Source organism: Girardinichthys multiradiatus, chromosome 4, assembly GCF_021462225.1.
Source record: "Girardinichthys multiradiatus isolate DD_20200921_A chromosome 4, DD_fGirMul_XY1, whole genome shotgun sequence".
Classification (NCBI taxonomy): domain Eukaryota; kingdom Metazoa; phylum Chordata; class Actinopteri; order Cyprinodontiformes; family Goodeidae; genus Girardinichthys; species Girardinichthys multiradiatus.
In genome coordinates this window covers 29,693,892-29,711,874 of record NC_061797.1, presented here as the reverse complement: position 1 = coordinate 29,711,874, position 17,983 = coordinate 29,693,892, and the positions used below count along the sequence as shown (strand labels likewise).

General features: G+C 36.9%; 1 protein-coding gene and 1 long non-coding RNA gene across 3 annotated transcripts; one reads left to right on the top strand and one right to left on the bottom strand.

Moving 5' to 3' along the window:
- Window positions 1–520: 520 nt before the first annotated feature.
- LOC124866620 (transcription factor E2F4-like) lies at window positions 521–5,001 on the bottom strand. The gene is made up of 7 exons (XM_047362498.1): window positions 4,797–5,001; window positions 4,450–4,641; window positions 2,291–2,400; window positions 2,055–2,189; window positions 1,771–1,814; window positions 940–1,004; window positions 521–859 (listed from the first exon to the last, which is right to left on the bottom strand). The coding sequence occupies exons 2-7, from the start codon at window positions 4,597–4,599 to the stop codon at window positions 521–523; spliced, it is 843 nt and encodes a 280-aa protein (XP_047218454.1). The 5' UTR covers window positions 4,600–4,641; window positions 4,797–5,001.
- A 2,117-nt stretch (window positions 5,002–7,118) lies between these two features.
- Window positions 7,119–14,401, top strand: LOC124867229. 2 transcript variants are annotated; one of them, XR_007038001.1, is made up of 4 exons: window positions 7,120–7,618; window positions 12,549–12,621; window positions 14,220–14,247; window positions 14,391–14,401. It is a non-coding gene; the product is annotated as an uncharacterized LOC124867229 (long non-coding RNA). The 2 variants fall into 2 exon arrangements; XR_007038000.1 differs by lacking the exons at window positions 14,220–14,247; window positions 14,391–14,401 and having other exon boundaries at window positions 7,119–7,618; window positions 12,549–12,906.
- The last annotated feature ends 3,582 nt before the right edge of the window (window positions 14,402–17,983 follow it).

Genomic DNA, 17,983 nt, shown 5'->3' with positions numbered 1-17,983 from the left:
GTATCGCCGTGCCATGGGGATGCTGTTCATCTGCAGAGTCATGGGAAGATGACTGGAGGTAAATACAGGGCAATGCTAAACAAAAACCTGTTAGAGGCTACAAAAGACTTGGGGCTGGGGCTGCAGTTCACCTTCCAGGAGGATGAAGTCACCTCATATGCCTAAATGGCCCAGTCAAAGTCTCCCCAACAAAAATTGCTGTACACTGATCCTTTCCTTTAAGTTTAACTGAGCTTGAGCCATTTTGCAAAGAAGAATTGGGAAAAATGTCAGTCCCAACATGTGCAAAACAGTTAGAGACGATATGCATTTGTAATTGCAGTTAAAGGTGGTTCTATGAAGTAAAGCGAACAGTGTTTTTTATATTTCTATTTGTAAAATAGCTCAAACCATGTTTATATGGCAATGCACTGCTTTGTGTTGATCTGTTAAAAAAAATGCCTATGACATATAGTGAAGTTTTAGCTAGTGACCAAATATGAAATGTTTCCAGGTGAATGAGTACTTTTGCAAGGCAGTATTAATACTCACAAGCAAACTCATCTGTCATGTTGAGGTTAGCGTTTAGAAAAGACGGTTCTTGAAGTGGCTGCACGTCCTGCTCAGCTTCCCAGTCAGATTTAGTGCTTTTTGTGATCAAAGCTGAGGCCTCACAGAATCTATCTTTGTTTTCTGACACAGACATGGCTGACTTGGCACACTGCAAGATTTCTTCAGGTGGTGGGACTGGAAGTACAACGGGAGCAGAGCTATCAGTTCTCTTGTTAAGAAGGACGACATCTATAGGCCCTCTGATGCTTTTCAGATAGATCTGATACTTTGCCGGGCAGTTCTGGACCTGCAGGACAATACATACACACTACACTGCATTATCTCATCTGAATGAAAGGCACCAAGGACAGAGGAAGCATTAAAGACTCCTAATGAAGCAGAACTTACAGCTTTGGGAATGGGAACATCTAGCTGGGTGCCTGGTGGTGCTTGCACTGCCAAAAGAATGTGACCTGAAGGGAAATCAGATAATTGTGATGACTTTTATTCAATTTCAAGCCATAAAAAAACTGTTTAGATTTTCAAAACGCATAATTATCTTGTTGTACATTTTCTAGTACTTAAGAATATGTGTCAAAATCAGAGGAGCTTTTTAAGGATTCAATTTGTTATAACCTTGAATTTAGATTAACTTCTGCAACTTAAGAGCAATCGAGTTATAGAAAAGCATAAAAAGGCTGGAGTTTGGTATATTATTATATATATAAAGAAATAAAAAAAATAGACCTGCCTTTGAATCTTTGCGGCCTCAAAAGTTGAATCCAAGAGATGCAACATCCTAAAAATCTTTTCGGGTTTTGCTTAGGCAACATCTTGCAAAAGCAATCTGTTGTTTCTAATCCTTGCACACTACAATACAGAGGTGTCAGGCTGCCACATAGAAAAGCGTAGGCTAGTTAACTCCTGCAGCATAGAGTAGTGTTTCCCCTTCCCCTAACTGTTGCTGTACACTGGACATCAGCTGAGCGACACAAAGTTATCACACTTTCTTTGGATTACTGCTGTGAATACAGAGTGTAAATCTCACACTTTTGTACTTCAAACCATGTTTCATCTTAGTGTTACTTATTGTATGTTTTAATATAACTCTTATTTATAATGTGCATACTGTGTTACCTTACAAATGATGACATTTCTCTTGCATAACTTCATAATACTGTCATGTACTGAGAAAAATATTTCCCTAGAAACAGAAAAGAGCTATGAAAAAAGTCTCACCACTGAAGCAGTTGCAGATATCTTCATTGGTCACATAGGTCAGAGTTCATGGGCGTTAAGAAATATCGAGGAGAGATATAGTTCAGCATAAGTGCAACATGGAAATAAAACCCATAATTGGTCTGAATCTGATCACTGCGCTATCAAAGGTTTTAGCATCTTGTAGAAAATTTTAAACAAAAACAATTTTATTTTCTGCCTACTATATCCCCGAAGCAGCGAATACGGTCTAAAATTAAAAGCAAATCATCATGTTTATGTATAAACTGCTATAAAAAGGATATTTCTTGCAGTCTTCAGTATGGTTCCTGATGCTCTCTTCAGCCAAGATCCTCTGCCGGTCCAGCATAAATTCCTTGCACCTCAAGTCCTCCAGCTCAGACTTCAGCTTTATGAGTCTTTTATCATGAGGTGTCCCTCTTGTAAATCAAAAAGCACATGAGTAAATATCTTAGATTCTGTTCTGCTTTGCAATCCACCCCCCTAACACAGGGATAAAAACAAAGAGGTAAAAACTTACACCCATTTTACATGGCACTTTGATATTTTCACAATAAGACCGATGCCCTCCAGCACATTTGTGATATCGTAGATCCGTCTTATCTGTTTAACAGCCAGAGCCCTGAATGCCTGTGAATGGAAGAAACTGTACATTAAAGATTATTTTCCAGCTACATGTAGCAAAAAGCTTTTGAGCACCGGTTCCTACACATTTTGACGTGGGCACCTTTCCAAATTTCTAGGTCCTTTATGGTCATTTTATAAAGTCTGATATACATTCATGGCAAATACTTCTACAATGGGCAAACTTTAAATATGGAACTATATTTAATGTTGCTACTGGTAATGTAGAATTACAGAGCCATCTCAAATCTCCCATTTATCAGTAAGGTTATTGAAAAAGCTGTGTTTCAACAGTTAAATACCTTCTTAAAAATGACCAGCCGCTTTGACACCTTCCAGTCAGGTCTTGGTACTGCCCACCACAGTACCAAGACTGCCCTTGTGAAGATGTTCAGTGACATAAATGCAGACTGGAAGAACCACAGTGCTGGAATTATTAGACCTCAGCGCAGCATTCAACACTGGAGAACTTGGTCGGTCTTTCTGGTAAAGCACTTGGTTGGCTTGAGTCTTACTTGAAGAACGGGACTTTTTTTGTGTCAATACTTAACTTTACATCTGAGTTGACAAAAATCGCATGTGGGGTTCCCCAAGGTGCCATCCTGGGACCCATCCTATTCAATGTCAACATGCTCCCCCTAGTTTCAATCATAACAGACAACAAGTTACCATAACTATGCAGATGACACACAGCTCTATATTACAGTGTCACCAGGTGACTATGAACTTATTCAAGCGTTAGGTTGATGCATAAAACAAATCAATGAGGGTATGAGCCATAATTTTCTTCAGTTGAATAAAAAAAAAAAACTGTAGTCATTGCTTTTGGACCAAAGAAGGAGTGGTCAAGTTACTACAGCTAGAAACCACAGATCAGGCCCAAAATCTGGGTGTAGTGATGGACTTAGACCTAAACCTTCAGAGGCACATACAGACAATCACTAAGTTGGCCTTCTATTACCTGAAGAATGTTTCCAGGATTAAAAGACTAATATCCTAGCAGGATCTTGAAAAAACTCATCCATGTACTTATCTTCAGTCAAACTGATTACTGCAACAGTGTCTTCTCAGGTCTACCTAGCTGCAGGTGATCCAGAGCGCTGTTGCCCGCACCTTCACTAAAACTAAGAAAGTAGAGCACATCACCACAGTTTTATAGTCCTTAAACTGGCTCCCTGTATCTACGAGAATAGACTTTAAATACTTCTGTCAGTTTGTAAGTCACTGAATGGCTTACCACCAAAATACCTGAAAGATTTATTGCTGTTGTATGAACCAGACCACTCAGGTCCTCAAGTTCAAGTCCACTCTGCATCCCCAGAACCAAACATGGAAAAGCAGAATTCAGTTCTTATGCTCCACTAATCTGGAAAAAAAACTTCCAAAAAATTGCAAAAATGCATTAATAAAAGTTTCTACTGGGGATAAAGGTTGATTTGGATTTTGCGACAGAGAGAAGAGTAAGAAGCAGTTCACTCGACAGACCATGGCTGAGCTGGGCTCTCCTGGGAGAAGTTAGGAGGAAGGTACAGAGCACCAGGAAGTCTCTGACTTTTGGTTCAGACGTGGACCAGTTCTAAATGGGAATGTTCCTCCATTATCGAGACCCATAATGAGTTGCCTCCTCCCCAGGGAGAAACGTTTGATTTTATGTTGTGAAAATATGGGCCTAAAAGCATCAAGTGCATTCATTGATTTTAGTCTGTGGTTCAACTTTACTTTTATAACTTTCCTTTATCATGCCACTGCAATGTCTTTTTATGGGGGGTTTTGTCACTGCAATGTACTTTTTTCATCATGTAAAGCAAATTGTCTTACTGCTGAAATGTGCTACATAAATAAACTTGCCTTGCCTTAGAAATCACTAACCTTGTTTGATTAAATTTACGAGGATGTGAACGTTTAGACTTGGACTTAAATTGCAAGTTATATATTACATATACAAGACTAGTAAGCTAATTTAGACAAAAATAAAGAAGTAAAGTAAGTTAAATACGACTTTCAACACAGATTTTGCTTAAACGTGGGGCGTGTCGCGTTCAATGTTCAACGTACGTGTCTGAGGTCCAGCTCTCCGTGCTTGGACTCCTGCAGCAGCCTAACAAACCTCTTGGTCAGTAGGTTCAGGCTCCTGGACATCCTCTGTAATCTTGGCTTTAGCATAGGACCAAGGGTCTCTCCTTCTGGACTTTCCTCAGAATCCATCTTGCTGCACAGAACTATAATACAAACAGCAGGAGGAACCTCCTGCGATTTGAATTAGCGGCACGGCGCCAACAGGCGGAAGATATTTCTTAAAAATAAAAGCTCGTTCGGGTTTCCTGTGTATTCTCTTTGAAATTGTTTAGTGATGTTACCGATAAACCTCTAGGAATAAAACTTTATGAAAAAAACACACGTACCTTGACTGTTCCCTGAATACGAGAATCTACGTAGTTCCGAGCAAAACTTTTTTATGCAAAAGCCGCTACCGGAAGCACTTCCTTACAGACGTAAAACGTGGTGACTATTGATGACAGATATTTTTACATACGATAAAAATGTGTTAGTGAATGTTGTCGAGGTTTGATTTGTGACGTAAAGTTTGTGTTTAAATTATGTGCTTTGCGATAGTGCCACGTTTTGCGGTACGTATTTCCTGCTGCCTTAAAAATAAAAGCCTAACATATATTTATAAAAGACAAGAATGACCCAGCCGAGTAAAGACAAAATGCAGTTTTCAAATGATGATTTGATTTATTAAGCAGGGAATTAGTGTACTTCATGCTAACTAGTTAATTAATTCAGGATTTAACAAGGGTTGGTGATTACCTTTTCCACAAAGTGTCAGGTTGATTTGGATAGCTTTTTTCCTTAATAAATGAAATTATAATTCGGAAACTATGTTTTATTTATATGGGATACCTTTATTTTCTAATTTTTTTCAATAGTAGAGAAATCTGTGACTAAAGTAAAGTATTTTGTGCCAAGGGTGTCACTCCAGTAACATAAACTGTTCCCAATTAGATTGCAGTAATTTTTTTTTTTTTTTTACTCTGATATAAATAGTGCTAAACAGAATATCAAACATTAAAACGATTATTTCAGTTATTTATTTATTCATGGCATGTCGTCACTTTTGAATTGATAAAATCCATTGTCAGGTTTTGGAACCAGAACCGCAAAAGATAAGACAAGCTAAAACGTGGTGCAGCACCTTTTAATTAATTAGTGTTAAAAGTAGTGAGAATATTCTTGCTGTAGAAATTGATTACCTTTCTTTAACTAATTTTGTAGTACAATTTTATCTGAGTTAAGTGTTTCAACTCCTGATACATCAGTTAAGTTTCTGTGTCAAACTTGTTTTCCTTTGCTCCATCTAACATTTGCTCTTTGCTCTGGCTCGTATACTGATAACCACCATGATTGTGTCATTAAGTTGAAACGACAGTCAATGCTTTTTAGCCTTCTTTATTCAAGGTGTGAGATAAGGAAAGTTATCTCTTGAGACGTTTAAGCTGCGTTTTATGGTCTCTCTTATTGCTTGTATCCCATGACAGGCTGGTCAAAACTCTATCATGAAAAAGAAAAAGCTAATATAAATAGTAAAAAAGTCAACATCTTCTCTAAACTCTGAGTTAATTAAAAACGGTTTAGATTAGGTATATGTACAAAATAAATTACTCAAAATAGCTCAAGCCTTGAATGGAAGTACAAGATCTGAGAACATCAATTTTCAAGTCTTGCCACAGATTGTTAACTGGATTTAGGTCAGGACTTTGACTCGACCACCTCACACATGCACATTCTTTTATTTAAGTCATTTCCTTGTAGCTCTGGTCATATGTTGAGGGGCTTTATCATGCTGAAAGGAAAACCTCCACACCAGTTTTAAGTCTTTTGCAGCCTCTAAACAGGAATCTAACAGGCTTGACCCATATTTAGCTCCACATGATTAATATGCTCATTGTATCCTTTATATGGCTTGAGGAAAACTTGGCAGGCTCTCTGATTAATGCACTCATTCCCTTGTCTGTTTTAAAGAGTCTCTAAAACTTCTCTGGGACCTTCTCTGAACAGCCATATTTATGAGATTTATTAATACACAGATGTTTTTTACCAATTAGATAACTATTGAAGGTGATTGATTGTACTGGAATTTATTCAGAGCCATCAGACTAACAGAGAATGATTAAAATGGATGGACTTTTCAGATTTTTAATGTTAAAAAGTTTGTAAACCTCTAATCTTTTTTCATTCCACTTTATAATTATCCATTACTCTGTTTTTTGAATGAGATCATTTTACTTTTCTTTTTCACAGAAAGGACTTTTGGATCAGTGCTTGGATCAGTTTCTTCCTGGCGGGATCAATAGTTTCATAATATATTATACATGTTAAACTGTGCTATCAATAACAGAATGAAAGAGGTCTCTCTTAAGATTTTAGTTCAAATTTATCCTGTCAAGGAAATACTTAAAAGATTCAAGATAATATTGATGATGTCTGTGTCTTCTGCCAATCCAGCAAAGAGACAATTTTCCATGTATACTTTCATTGTGTTCATGTAACCCAGCAGCACTTTGTTTGTTTGTGTTTTGTTTTGTTTATAGGTCTATGTGGTATGAGGGTTTACTGTCATACTAGTATTGTTTCGGTTTTGTAGGTAGTGTCCCTTTAAGGGTTAAGCGCGACGTCACTTTACGGCAGCTTTTACGACTGCTGTTCCTAAGGGAAACCGCGGGCTTTACAGTATCAAAACTGCTGCGGAGCTGAGACGTGTGTGTCTCGGCTACGGACTTCAGGCGGAAGAGGTGGTTGTCGGTGGTGAGACTACGTCGAAGAAGAACGGTTTTGGTGCGGCGCGGGAAAAACAAAAATAGAAATATATCGGATTCGGAAAAGGTGGATTTGGGCATAAACTGGTATGTGAATGGTTCGGTTGGAAATGGAGACAGGAAATGAGGAAGACATGGATTTTGAAGGGTGGACGCCAGCTGGGAGAGGAAGAGGGAAAGGACGTGGAAGAAATAAAATAGATGAAGGAAAGGGAATTGGTGATATCCAAGGTAGCAAGCGAGAATTGGAAGGAAGCAGTTCAGAAGAAGAAAGGATAGTTAGGAGGAAAGTTATGAGGGAGGAATTTAAAATAATATTGAAACTTAAGAACGAGGAAGAACAGGATAACATCAGCCCCATTGTGGTGTCAAGAGAGATAAAAAAGAAAATTGGAGATGTTGAAATTGTAAAGATTTTGAGAGATGGAAACTTATTGGTAGTTTGTAAAAATGAAGAACAAAAGAACAAGGCTTTAAAGGTGGATAATATCTGCAAGAAAACGGTGTTGGAGAAAAAAATCATGGGAGAAAATAAAAAAATTAGGAGTGATTTATGGGATCCCTCTAGATGAAGATCTTGATAAAATTAAGAGAAGTATTATTGGTGCAAAAGTGAATAACTTGAAGAGATTGTCAAAAACAATAAATGGAGAAAAAGTAGGAAGTATGTCAATCTTCATTGAATTTGATGAAAAAGAGTTGCCACAAAACATCAAAATAGGTTATCTCAGCTTTCAGGTTAGACCTTATATCCCTCCACCACTTCGTTGTTTCAAATGTCAAAGGTATGGACACATAACAGCAGTTTGTAAAGGGAAGCAGAGATGTCCTAAATGTGGTGAAGATCACAAGTTTGAAGAATGTAAAGAAGAAGTACAAGAAAAATGTTGTAACTGTGGAGGGCAACATAGAGTTACGTATGGAGGATGTGAAGTAAGGAAGAAGGCAAAAGAAATCATACAGATTAAAATGACTAAAAACATAAGCTATGCAGAAGCAGTTAAAAATGTGAAGGAACAGAAAACAAGAAAGAATGAACAAATAGCAAATCAAATTCCACAGCAAAGCAAAGTACAGTCAGAAGAAAATGTTACAATATCAGTAGAAAAACTAATATTATTCGTAGCCTATGTTATCAACTGTACTGACCAAGCCAAGCATAAAACTGAGAAGATTAAAATAATAGTGAGAGGAGCTGAAAAGTTTTTGGGGTTTAAGGAGGGATCGTGGGAGAACATAAATAAAAAGTTGGAGGTAGATGGGAGACAAGGAACATCTGGTGAAAGTACATGTTAATATTACAATGGAATGCAAGAAGTTTAATCGCTAACGGACAAGAACTTAAAGGTTATATTGATAGTCTTGAAGAACAACCAGAAATTATTTGTGTTCAGGAAACATGGTTAAAAACAACATTGGATTTTGTGATAAAAGGATATGATGGTGTAAGAAGAGATCGACAAGAGAGAAGTGGAGGAGGATGTGGAATATTTATTAAGCAAGGGATACAATATCAGGTATTAGGGAAAGGGAAAGAACTTGAATATATAGTAATTGAGATACGGGAACAAGAAGGTAAATTTAAAATAATTTTTTATAATCCATGTAAAACATTGTCAATTGAAATAATGGAGGAGTTAAATGAATATTTGGAAGGGAAAGTAATTTGGTGTGGAGATTTTAATGCAAATAGTACATTGTGGGGTAATTGTAATGATAAAAATGGACAAGTTATAGAAGAATTAATGGAAATAAAAAATCTAGTATGTATTAATGATGGGAGGGGAACAAGAATCAATGTAAGAACAGGGATGGAATCAGTTATTGATTTAACAATGGTTTCAAATGGTTTAGCTGGTAGTTGTGAGTGGTGCATTGATAAAAAATCAACAATAGGTAGTGATCATTATCCCATTACAATAAGAGTAGGATTAACTTTAAATAATAAGAAGATAAATGTCAATAAAAAACTAAATTTTAATAAGGCAGACTGGACTAAATTTAGATACTTCAGTCAAATAAACTTAGAGAAAGTAGATATGAGAATGGATATAAATGATGTAAATTTAATAATTTGTAAGATAATCATGGAAGCAGCAGATAATTCTATAAAGAAAGCAGGGTGTAAAAGTAATAAGATAATGGTACCATGGTGGACAAATGAATGTAAAGAAGCAATAAAGTTAAGAAATAAAGCATTTAAGGTACTAAAAGGAAATCCAATTTATAAGAATTTAATTGATTATAAAAGAAAGCAAGCAAAAGTAAGGAGAACTATTAAGAAGGTAAAAAGAGAATATTGGAGAAATTTCTGTAGCGCAATAGGGAAAGAAACAAAAATAGAAAAAATTTGGAAAATAATTAAAAGAATGAATGGCATAAAGAGAGAGTTTGAATATCCTATATTAAAAATAAACAATATAAATATAGTAAAAAATGAAGATAAAGTTGAAATATTGGCAAGAATATTTAGTAAAATTAACAGTTCAAATAATATTAGTGAAGAGGGCAGAAAAGGAAGAGAAAATACAAAACTTATATATAAAGATGTATTACAGAGTGTTGAAGAAACAAATAATCTGTTAAATGTTGAATTTACAAAAGCTGAATTAAATTATGCACTTAGGAAGACAAAAAATACAGCACCAGGTAAAGATCAAATTTGGTACAGAATGATAAGGCAACTTGGTGGAAAATCGAAAGATATAATATTACAATTATATAATAAAATATGGGAGGAGGGAAAATTACCACTGAGCTGGAAGGAATCAATTATAGTACCAATAGCTAAACCAGGAAAAGATAAATCAAATCCAGGAAATTATAGACCAATAGCCTTAACATCAAATCTATGTAAAATAATGGAAAAAATGATTAATAGTAGACTAGTATATTATTTAAATAATAAAGGATATATGTCAAAGTATCAAAGTGGTTTTAGAAAAGGGAGGAGTACTAATGATCCAATGCTATGTTTAGAGCATGAAATTAGAAGAGCACAGGTAAATAAAGAAAGTGTAGTGGCAGTATTTTTTGATATAGAAAAAGCATATGATATGATGTGGGTGGAAGGATTATTAATTAAATTACAAATACTGGGCATTAAAGGGAAAATATTTAAATGGATCAAAGATTTTTTAACAAATAGGAAAATACAAGTTAGAATTGGGGAAGTGATCTCAGGAAAATATATAGTAGAAAATGGAACTCCACAGGGGAGTATTATAAGTCCGTTATTGTTTTCAATTATGATAAATGATGTATTTAAAGATATTGGAAAAGTAATGGGATGTTCGCTTTTTGCAGACGATGGAGCTGTTTGGAAAAGAGGAAAAAATGTAGATTTCATTGTAAAGAAATTACAAGAGGTTATTATTGAAATAGAGAAATGGGCGTTACAATGGAGATTTAAGTTTTCAGTTGAAAAAACCAAAGTAATGATATTTAATCAGAAAAAAATAAACAAGGAAATAAAATTTAAATTATATAACCAAGAATTACAGCAAGTAAAGTATATAAAATGTTTAGGATTATGGTTTGATGAAAAACTAAAATGGAATATACATATTCAAAAAGTTGTTGATAAATGTAAGAAAATTTTAAATATGAGATGCTTGGCTGGCAGTGACTGGGGAGCAGATAGGAAATCACTAAAACAGATTTACACAGGAATGATAAGATCTAACATAGACTTTGGTTGTATAGTTTACGGTTCAGCAGCTAAAACACATCTGGTTAAATTAGATATTATCCAACATCAGGCATTAAGATTATGTACTGGAGCATTTAAAACTACACCAACAGCAGCAATAGAAATAGAAATGGGAGAAATGCCGTTAGAGTTAAGAAGAATAAAACTAGAAATAAATTATTGGTTAAATTTACAAGGTAATAACTTGGATCATCCAATTTGGGAAATTTTAAATCCATGTTGGGAAAAAGAAAAGAAAGAAATGAAGAGTTTTGGATGGACAATTGAAAATAAAGTAAAAGAATTTAAAATGATTGATTTAGAAATTAGTCAAACATCACCAATATCAATTATACCACCATGGATTCTACCAGAAGCAACAGTAGATATGTCAATAATGGAAAAGAAGCAAGATAAATCTTCCATAGTAGATAGTTATTCAGTACAGATACATTTAAATAATTATTATAGATATATTCAAATATATACAGATGCATCAAAAATAAATGGAAAAGTAGGAATAGCTTTTGTAGTACCAGAATTCAATCTAAAAATAGGAAAACGAATTACAGACGGCTTATCAGTATACACAGGAGAAATATTGGCTATATTATTAGCTTTACACTGGGTAGAAGACATAAAACCATTAAAAACAGTTATTTGCTCAGATTCAAGCTCTGCATTATTAAGTTTAAAATATAATCAATCAGATAGTAGGATGGACATTTTATTAGAAATATTTCATACATTATACAGAATACAAAAAATGGGCTTGATAGTTATATTTGTGTGGGTTCCAGCACATATTGGAGTAGAAGGAAACGAGAGGGCAGATAAAATAGCAAAGAGGGTAATTCAAAATCCTATTAGTTTTATAGTTAAAACAAGTAAATCTGAGGGAAAGAGTATTGTTCAAGGAAAGCTGATGGAAAAATGGCAAAAAAGGTGGGATGAAGGAAAAACAGGAAGATGGTTTTATAAAATTCAGAAGATAGTAGGAGAAAGTAGAAATGGAAGACGAAATAGAAAGGAGGAAAGAGTGATAACAAGGTTGAGATTTGGGCATACAGGACTTAATTATACACTTTTTAAAATTCAAAAGCATGATACTGGTAAATGTGATTACTGTGGAAAATATGAAACAATAGAACATGTTATATTAGAATGTCATAAATATGAAAGAGAAAGAAGATATATGAGAAGAGAGTTTGAAGGTATTAAGGAAAGGGTTAATTTATTAGATATTTTGAGGAAGAATTTAGGGAGTAAACATATACAAATAGTGATTCGTTTTTTAAAGAAAACAAAATTATTTAATAGAATTTGATTATAGTAGATAAAATTGTGAAAGTATGGAGGATATAGAAGGGTAGAATACAATACAATGTGTAAGTATGTCTATTTGTATATATACATATAGGTAAGATATATTTATTTATTTAATTTGTAGAATTAAATATATATATATAAATAGATAGGCCGACACGAACCACACTCCATACCAGTAAGTGGCGGTAATGCTACTAAAAGTTTGTTGCCAACCGCCAATAAAACCAACAAGAAGAAGAAGAAGAAGACGTGTGTGTCTCTGTTCACATTCTGCACTGCACCTGATTTTTATGCCTGCTAATATGCTTTCCTGCTAGACGGGAAGACGGCTGAGGTTTACCTGTGGATGCGAAGGACAGAGACGTTGAGCCTTTTCTTGCATCTGTGGAGGTGTGCATCTGCCATCATCGTTCCTGGTGGTCGTTTCCAACTAGGACAACCCTGATCATCTTATTTAGAGCTCTATATAAGCGATTTTTTTTTTGTTGGCCAGCGTTATTATTTTTTTTACTAAAGACAATATATTATTTGTCCTGCACGGTTAGTGTTTCAAAGTGCTAGAGTGAATTATTATTTTTTTGTACTGGAAAAGTTTTATGTTGAAGGTATGATGAAGTTGGATGTGTTTCAATCCAGAGCTTTTGTAATAAACAGAACTGGTTGATAGTAAACTGCTATCTGAACCCGAGTAAATTATATTCATTGGTTACATTCACACCACATAATACTGGTCAAACATGGAATGTTTTATCTGTGCAAGATTGGGGATCAAAAGCCCTATCATTTATATTGGTTTTATGCTATATTTTGCATTGAAACACCATCAAATGGTGCACATTATATTATTCAGCTGTTACTTGGCAAATTTTACGTCCACAAATGTAGATGGTCTTGATCTAAACCCAGTTTTCGTCTTTTTGTTGTGGATCTGAAATGTTATTGCACTTCAGTTCAAAACGTGAATAACCAACAGGCAACAAGAACTATTAATACTTTTGAAGGACTTGTACCTTTTTTAATTTTTTATAAAAAAGAGAAACATTTGTTGTCTTCTGGTTTGTTCAATTCAAAGTTGTTGTGCTTGCTGTACATTATCTACGGTGGCCGGGGGGTGCAAAACACTTTTACAAGTACCGAAACAAATTTACATTTCAGAAAACACTTTTACATTTCAGAAAACACCGGAAAGGGAATGTACCAACGCCGAGGCTGACCCGGAAGTCAGCCTCAGGGCTGCATCCTTCGAAGGCCGTATTTGTTGGCCGATTACGTTACAGCGCAGCGACGAAGGCTGTCCCAATTCATGAATCATGACTCCCTCAAATGCTGCCGACAAATGTGTCCTTATTTTGCCCGATTTGAAGGATGGGTCGTGAGTATCCTTCGCGGCCCATCATTTCCCATCATTCATTGCGGGTCGAAGCGGATTGGTCAAGCAGGGGAAGCCATGGCGGACCATAGCAACAAAAGCTATGAGTAAATTGTGAAAAATTACACTTTCTGTGACACAAATTAACTTCTACAATGTTTTTAGTGCGGGAATATAACTATGTAGACGTGAAATATCTGCTTGATTTATCTAGACATCGCTTAATTTCAAACGTGCTCCGTGTTCGGAGTTTTCCGTTCCCAGCGTAGTAACCGGCTCGCCTCGCCAGCCCTACCGGCGGTGAGGTGAGCTAGCCCGGTAGAGATCTGACCGGACTATCGGCACTAAGCTCCCGCTGGCAGTCATCACAGTGAACGTTTAACACAAGTGATTTCTAACAGTTTATGTTATTTTAATTGTTACTGAAAATCGATTTAATATTTCAGGTGATATTAAGGTTAACCAGAATAAATGGACAGTTTTATGTAATCCAACTGTATCGCTGGAGAGTGTGATTGAGAATAAATAAGCTTTTCAATATTAATTTTTAATGAAGAAATGTGCTATATGTTTAAAAGTTTATTTATAATTCAGTTAGCATTATAATTTCTGATTCCAGGTAATCCACGAGAAATACACCTCCAAATGTAAGTGAAACTCAGTAAATAAGTGAAGTTTGAAAGAACGTTTTAGACATTTGCATAGAAATATTTTCTTCAAATTAAGACAAATGTGAAATTAAAAAAGGCTTTATTTTTGCTCTGATATTAAGCAAGATGTTTTTTTTTAGGTACAAAGGAGCAGACGGGCCAGTTTATTAAGCTCAGGGGTGAGAACCACCACCTTTTTACTGGAGCTAAAAACTCAGCCACCGTGGCTTGGAGGTACAATAACAACATTCTTTGCAGTCAGTTTCTGTCCAGTTTCAATAACTCCTATCTTTCTAACTTTCATAAATATCCATCCAGTGATTAACATACTTCTTTCGGTTTAGGACAATTCTGGAGAAGATGGACCAACAGGGGAAGGTCACCCCGTTTACAGGCCAAAACAATGTGGGACAATTTGAAAAAAAATAAAGAATTTAGATTATGTTCAGAAGTTCTCATGTCACACACAAATAAAAAAAATATTTCTAAAAGTCTTATTGGTTTTTCTGTTTAGTCAACTCTTTTTTTTTTTTATTCCATCTAACTTTAGGATTGTAAGTATCCAGGGTCAGGAGAGGGAGTCAATGAAAAGCCCACTGCTGCTACTTGGCCCTGGTTTGTCTTTATGGATGAGGTGTTGGGACAGAGGTCTTCCACAACACCTCCTGTCCTAATTGCCTCCATCCCTGAGGACACTCCAGGGCCAAGCGGAGCGGTGGGCAACCAGATGGAGAAGGAAGACAGTGAGCCAGCAGGAAGGGGTCAGAAAAGAAAGCGGGACAGAGATGATGGATTTAATCAGGGAGGACATGAGGGTACAGAGAGAACCAGAAGAGAGGAGGGCACAGAGAATGGACAGACTTTTTTCCAAAGAATGGCACCAAAATAAGATGCTACATAATAAATATTAAGTTTTGTTCAGATTGTTTCTTAAAGTTTTAAGGTGTTCTAATAAATTTCAAAATTGTTTTTGTCACTAATGTTATTTACATTTAATCTAACAATACATCAACTTCATTTAAAGTTATAAACAGAATTTATTATGAAAAATACAAACAGCACTTTAAACAGAATGGGGGAAGAAAAAATTAAAACAGATCAAGATTACAAGACAAAAGTCATAAAATAAAACTATGTACAAGTATTTACAATGGCGACAGCAGGAGTGACCGGTTTCTGGAAAACTTCTTCAACAGAACAAAGAGGCAGATGTCTTTCTGAACAGAAAGTCTGGCGGTGTGGCTAAATCTTTCACAAGGTCAGAGACTTGGATGGGATGCTGTAACTGAGACCTATGGTTAGTCTTTCTGGATGGTGAGCAAAGCATCACACAGGTGGTCTGCAGATGTTTGTGATGCCTCTCTCTGCTGTCCACGGTATCGTCCATCAAGTGGGTTTAAAGGGCTGGCTGAATTGACGGCTGCCACATCACTAAGAGGTAATCGGAAAAATGCAGAATTAGAAGATGGTGCTCACAAAATATTACAATTAGTTATACCCCTCAAAAATTAATCACATCTATAATATTATACTTGACTGACACAGTAGTCATGTTCTGGTGGTACCTCCTTCAGGGCAGACACCTCAGCTGAAAGCTGGTCCCGCTAGAGAGCAACGCTGACTGCCTCAGTCCAAACCTCACCCTCATCCTCTTCTACAGCCTCCTCTGGGTCATCCTCTGGGGCCATGACATCCCCAGCACCAAGGCAGATGTTGTGGAGGATGGCGCATGCTGTTATGACCTGAAAACAATTTAAAAGAGGGTGCATATGTGTGTATATATTATGTATAATGTATATATAAAATGGATCTAGGTCAAAACTTAGGTGAGGTACAAAGGTGTCGTGCACCTCCAGCGCTTGCAGGATGATGGCCCTGAATCTGGTTTTCATCATTCCAAAAACACGCTCTATTATAGAGCGTGTTTTTGGAATGATGGCTGTTAAAGCGCTGGGCTCCCACACCTTGTCTTGTCCTCTTCTAGGGAGTGATGAGGGGGAGTGGATATTGGAGGCATGGGTACCCTCCATCAGCAAGGATAAAATACCCTGGAGGAGGATAAACTGTACAGTGGGCTGTGGCGGAGCACCCTAGAGTCATGCACTGACCCAGGTCAACCCACATACGTGTCAATAAAATGGCTCCCAGAAACTGCCAGCAGGATTATGGAAGGGAAGAGGTTCCTGTTCCTGTAGCACTGACCATCAGGGCTGCTTGGACACCTGAAGCGGATATGGCAGCCGTCAATTGCACCCACAGCTTTAAGAAAAACTCTGGCGTGCCAGCCCTGCAAACTCACGGGACACTGCCTTCAAGTCCTCAGGGGTCTTTAGAAGGTAGATGACCTGGTGACGAATAGCCACGATCTCCTCTGTAACTCTGTGGACGATGCGATGGACAGTAGAGCGAGGCATCCCAAACACTCTGCAGACCACTCTGTAGGATGTGCCACTTGCCAGCCAGAAAAGAAAAACCAAGGTCTCAATAGTAGCACCCATCCATGTTGCCTATCCTGGTGCAAAAGATTAAGCAGCACTGCCAGAGACTCCCTGCTCAGCTGAAAATCAGGCCCGGTGTCCTCCTGGTTGAAGAAGTGATCAGGACTGGGACACTCAGGTTGATCCTGCAGTAAAGGGGTCTGGTCTAGAAAAGGGAAGAATGGAGATGGAAAAACACATTATTTTTAAGGCATACTTCTGGATATTTTAAGTGATCAAAGCAAGTAGATACTAATACACCAAAAACACTGCATTATTATATAATTATCTAAGAACAGCCAGAGGGGATCAAATACTTTATAATTCTCATCTATCTTAAAATTTAAAGTTGTTGTTAATATATATATAAAATATGTCGACATACATTAGCCATAAAGTTGCTATGGTCCGCCATGGCTTCCCCTGCTTGACCAATCCGCTTCGACCCGCAATGAATGATGGGCCGCGAAGGATACTCACGACCCATCCTTCAAATCGGGCAAAATAAGGACACATTTGTCGGCCGCATTTGAGGGAGTCATGATTCATGAATTGGGACAGCCTTCGTCGCCGCGCTGTAATTGGTCTGCAAATACGGTGTTACGTCGATTCGCGTTTCCCCATCAGATACGGTTTCCCTAGTGTCTCCTTGCCGCTCATGCGGCAAAAAAGGCGTGTGCTTGTTGCAGGCTCGGAACCGTGGCGTTGTGCTCGCACCACAGGGGAACTACGGTAACCCTGAAAGCTCAAATGTTGTGTTTCGGAGAAGTCGATCTACATTTGTTGAGCCAGTGTGTTATTAGATAAACTAATATATCCTCATTTGACAGACAGACAGACAGACAGACAGACAGACAGACAGACAGACAGACAGACAGACAGACAGACAGACAGACAGACAGACAGACAGACAGACAGATAGATAGATAGATAGATAGATAGATAGATAGATAGATAGATAGATAGATAGATAGATAGATAGATAGATAGATAGATAGATAGATAGATTTTCTCTCCTGTCCCATCCCGCTCCCACAGAAAACTGTCTTGTCTCATCCCAATCCCAGGCCAGCATAACGAAAAAAATCCTGTCCCGTCCCACTCCTGGTAAATTAACTCCCACTCCCATTCCGCTCCCATTTAGAACGACTCCCACTCCTGTGCTACTCCCATTTTTGTTTTCTTCATTTAGTCTTTTGGCAATTTCTTTCTTTGAAGGACCAGTTAGGTCCCTGTTTTTAGCTGTAGTAAAAGCC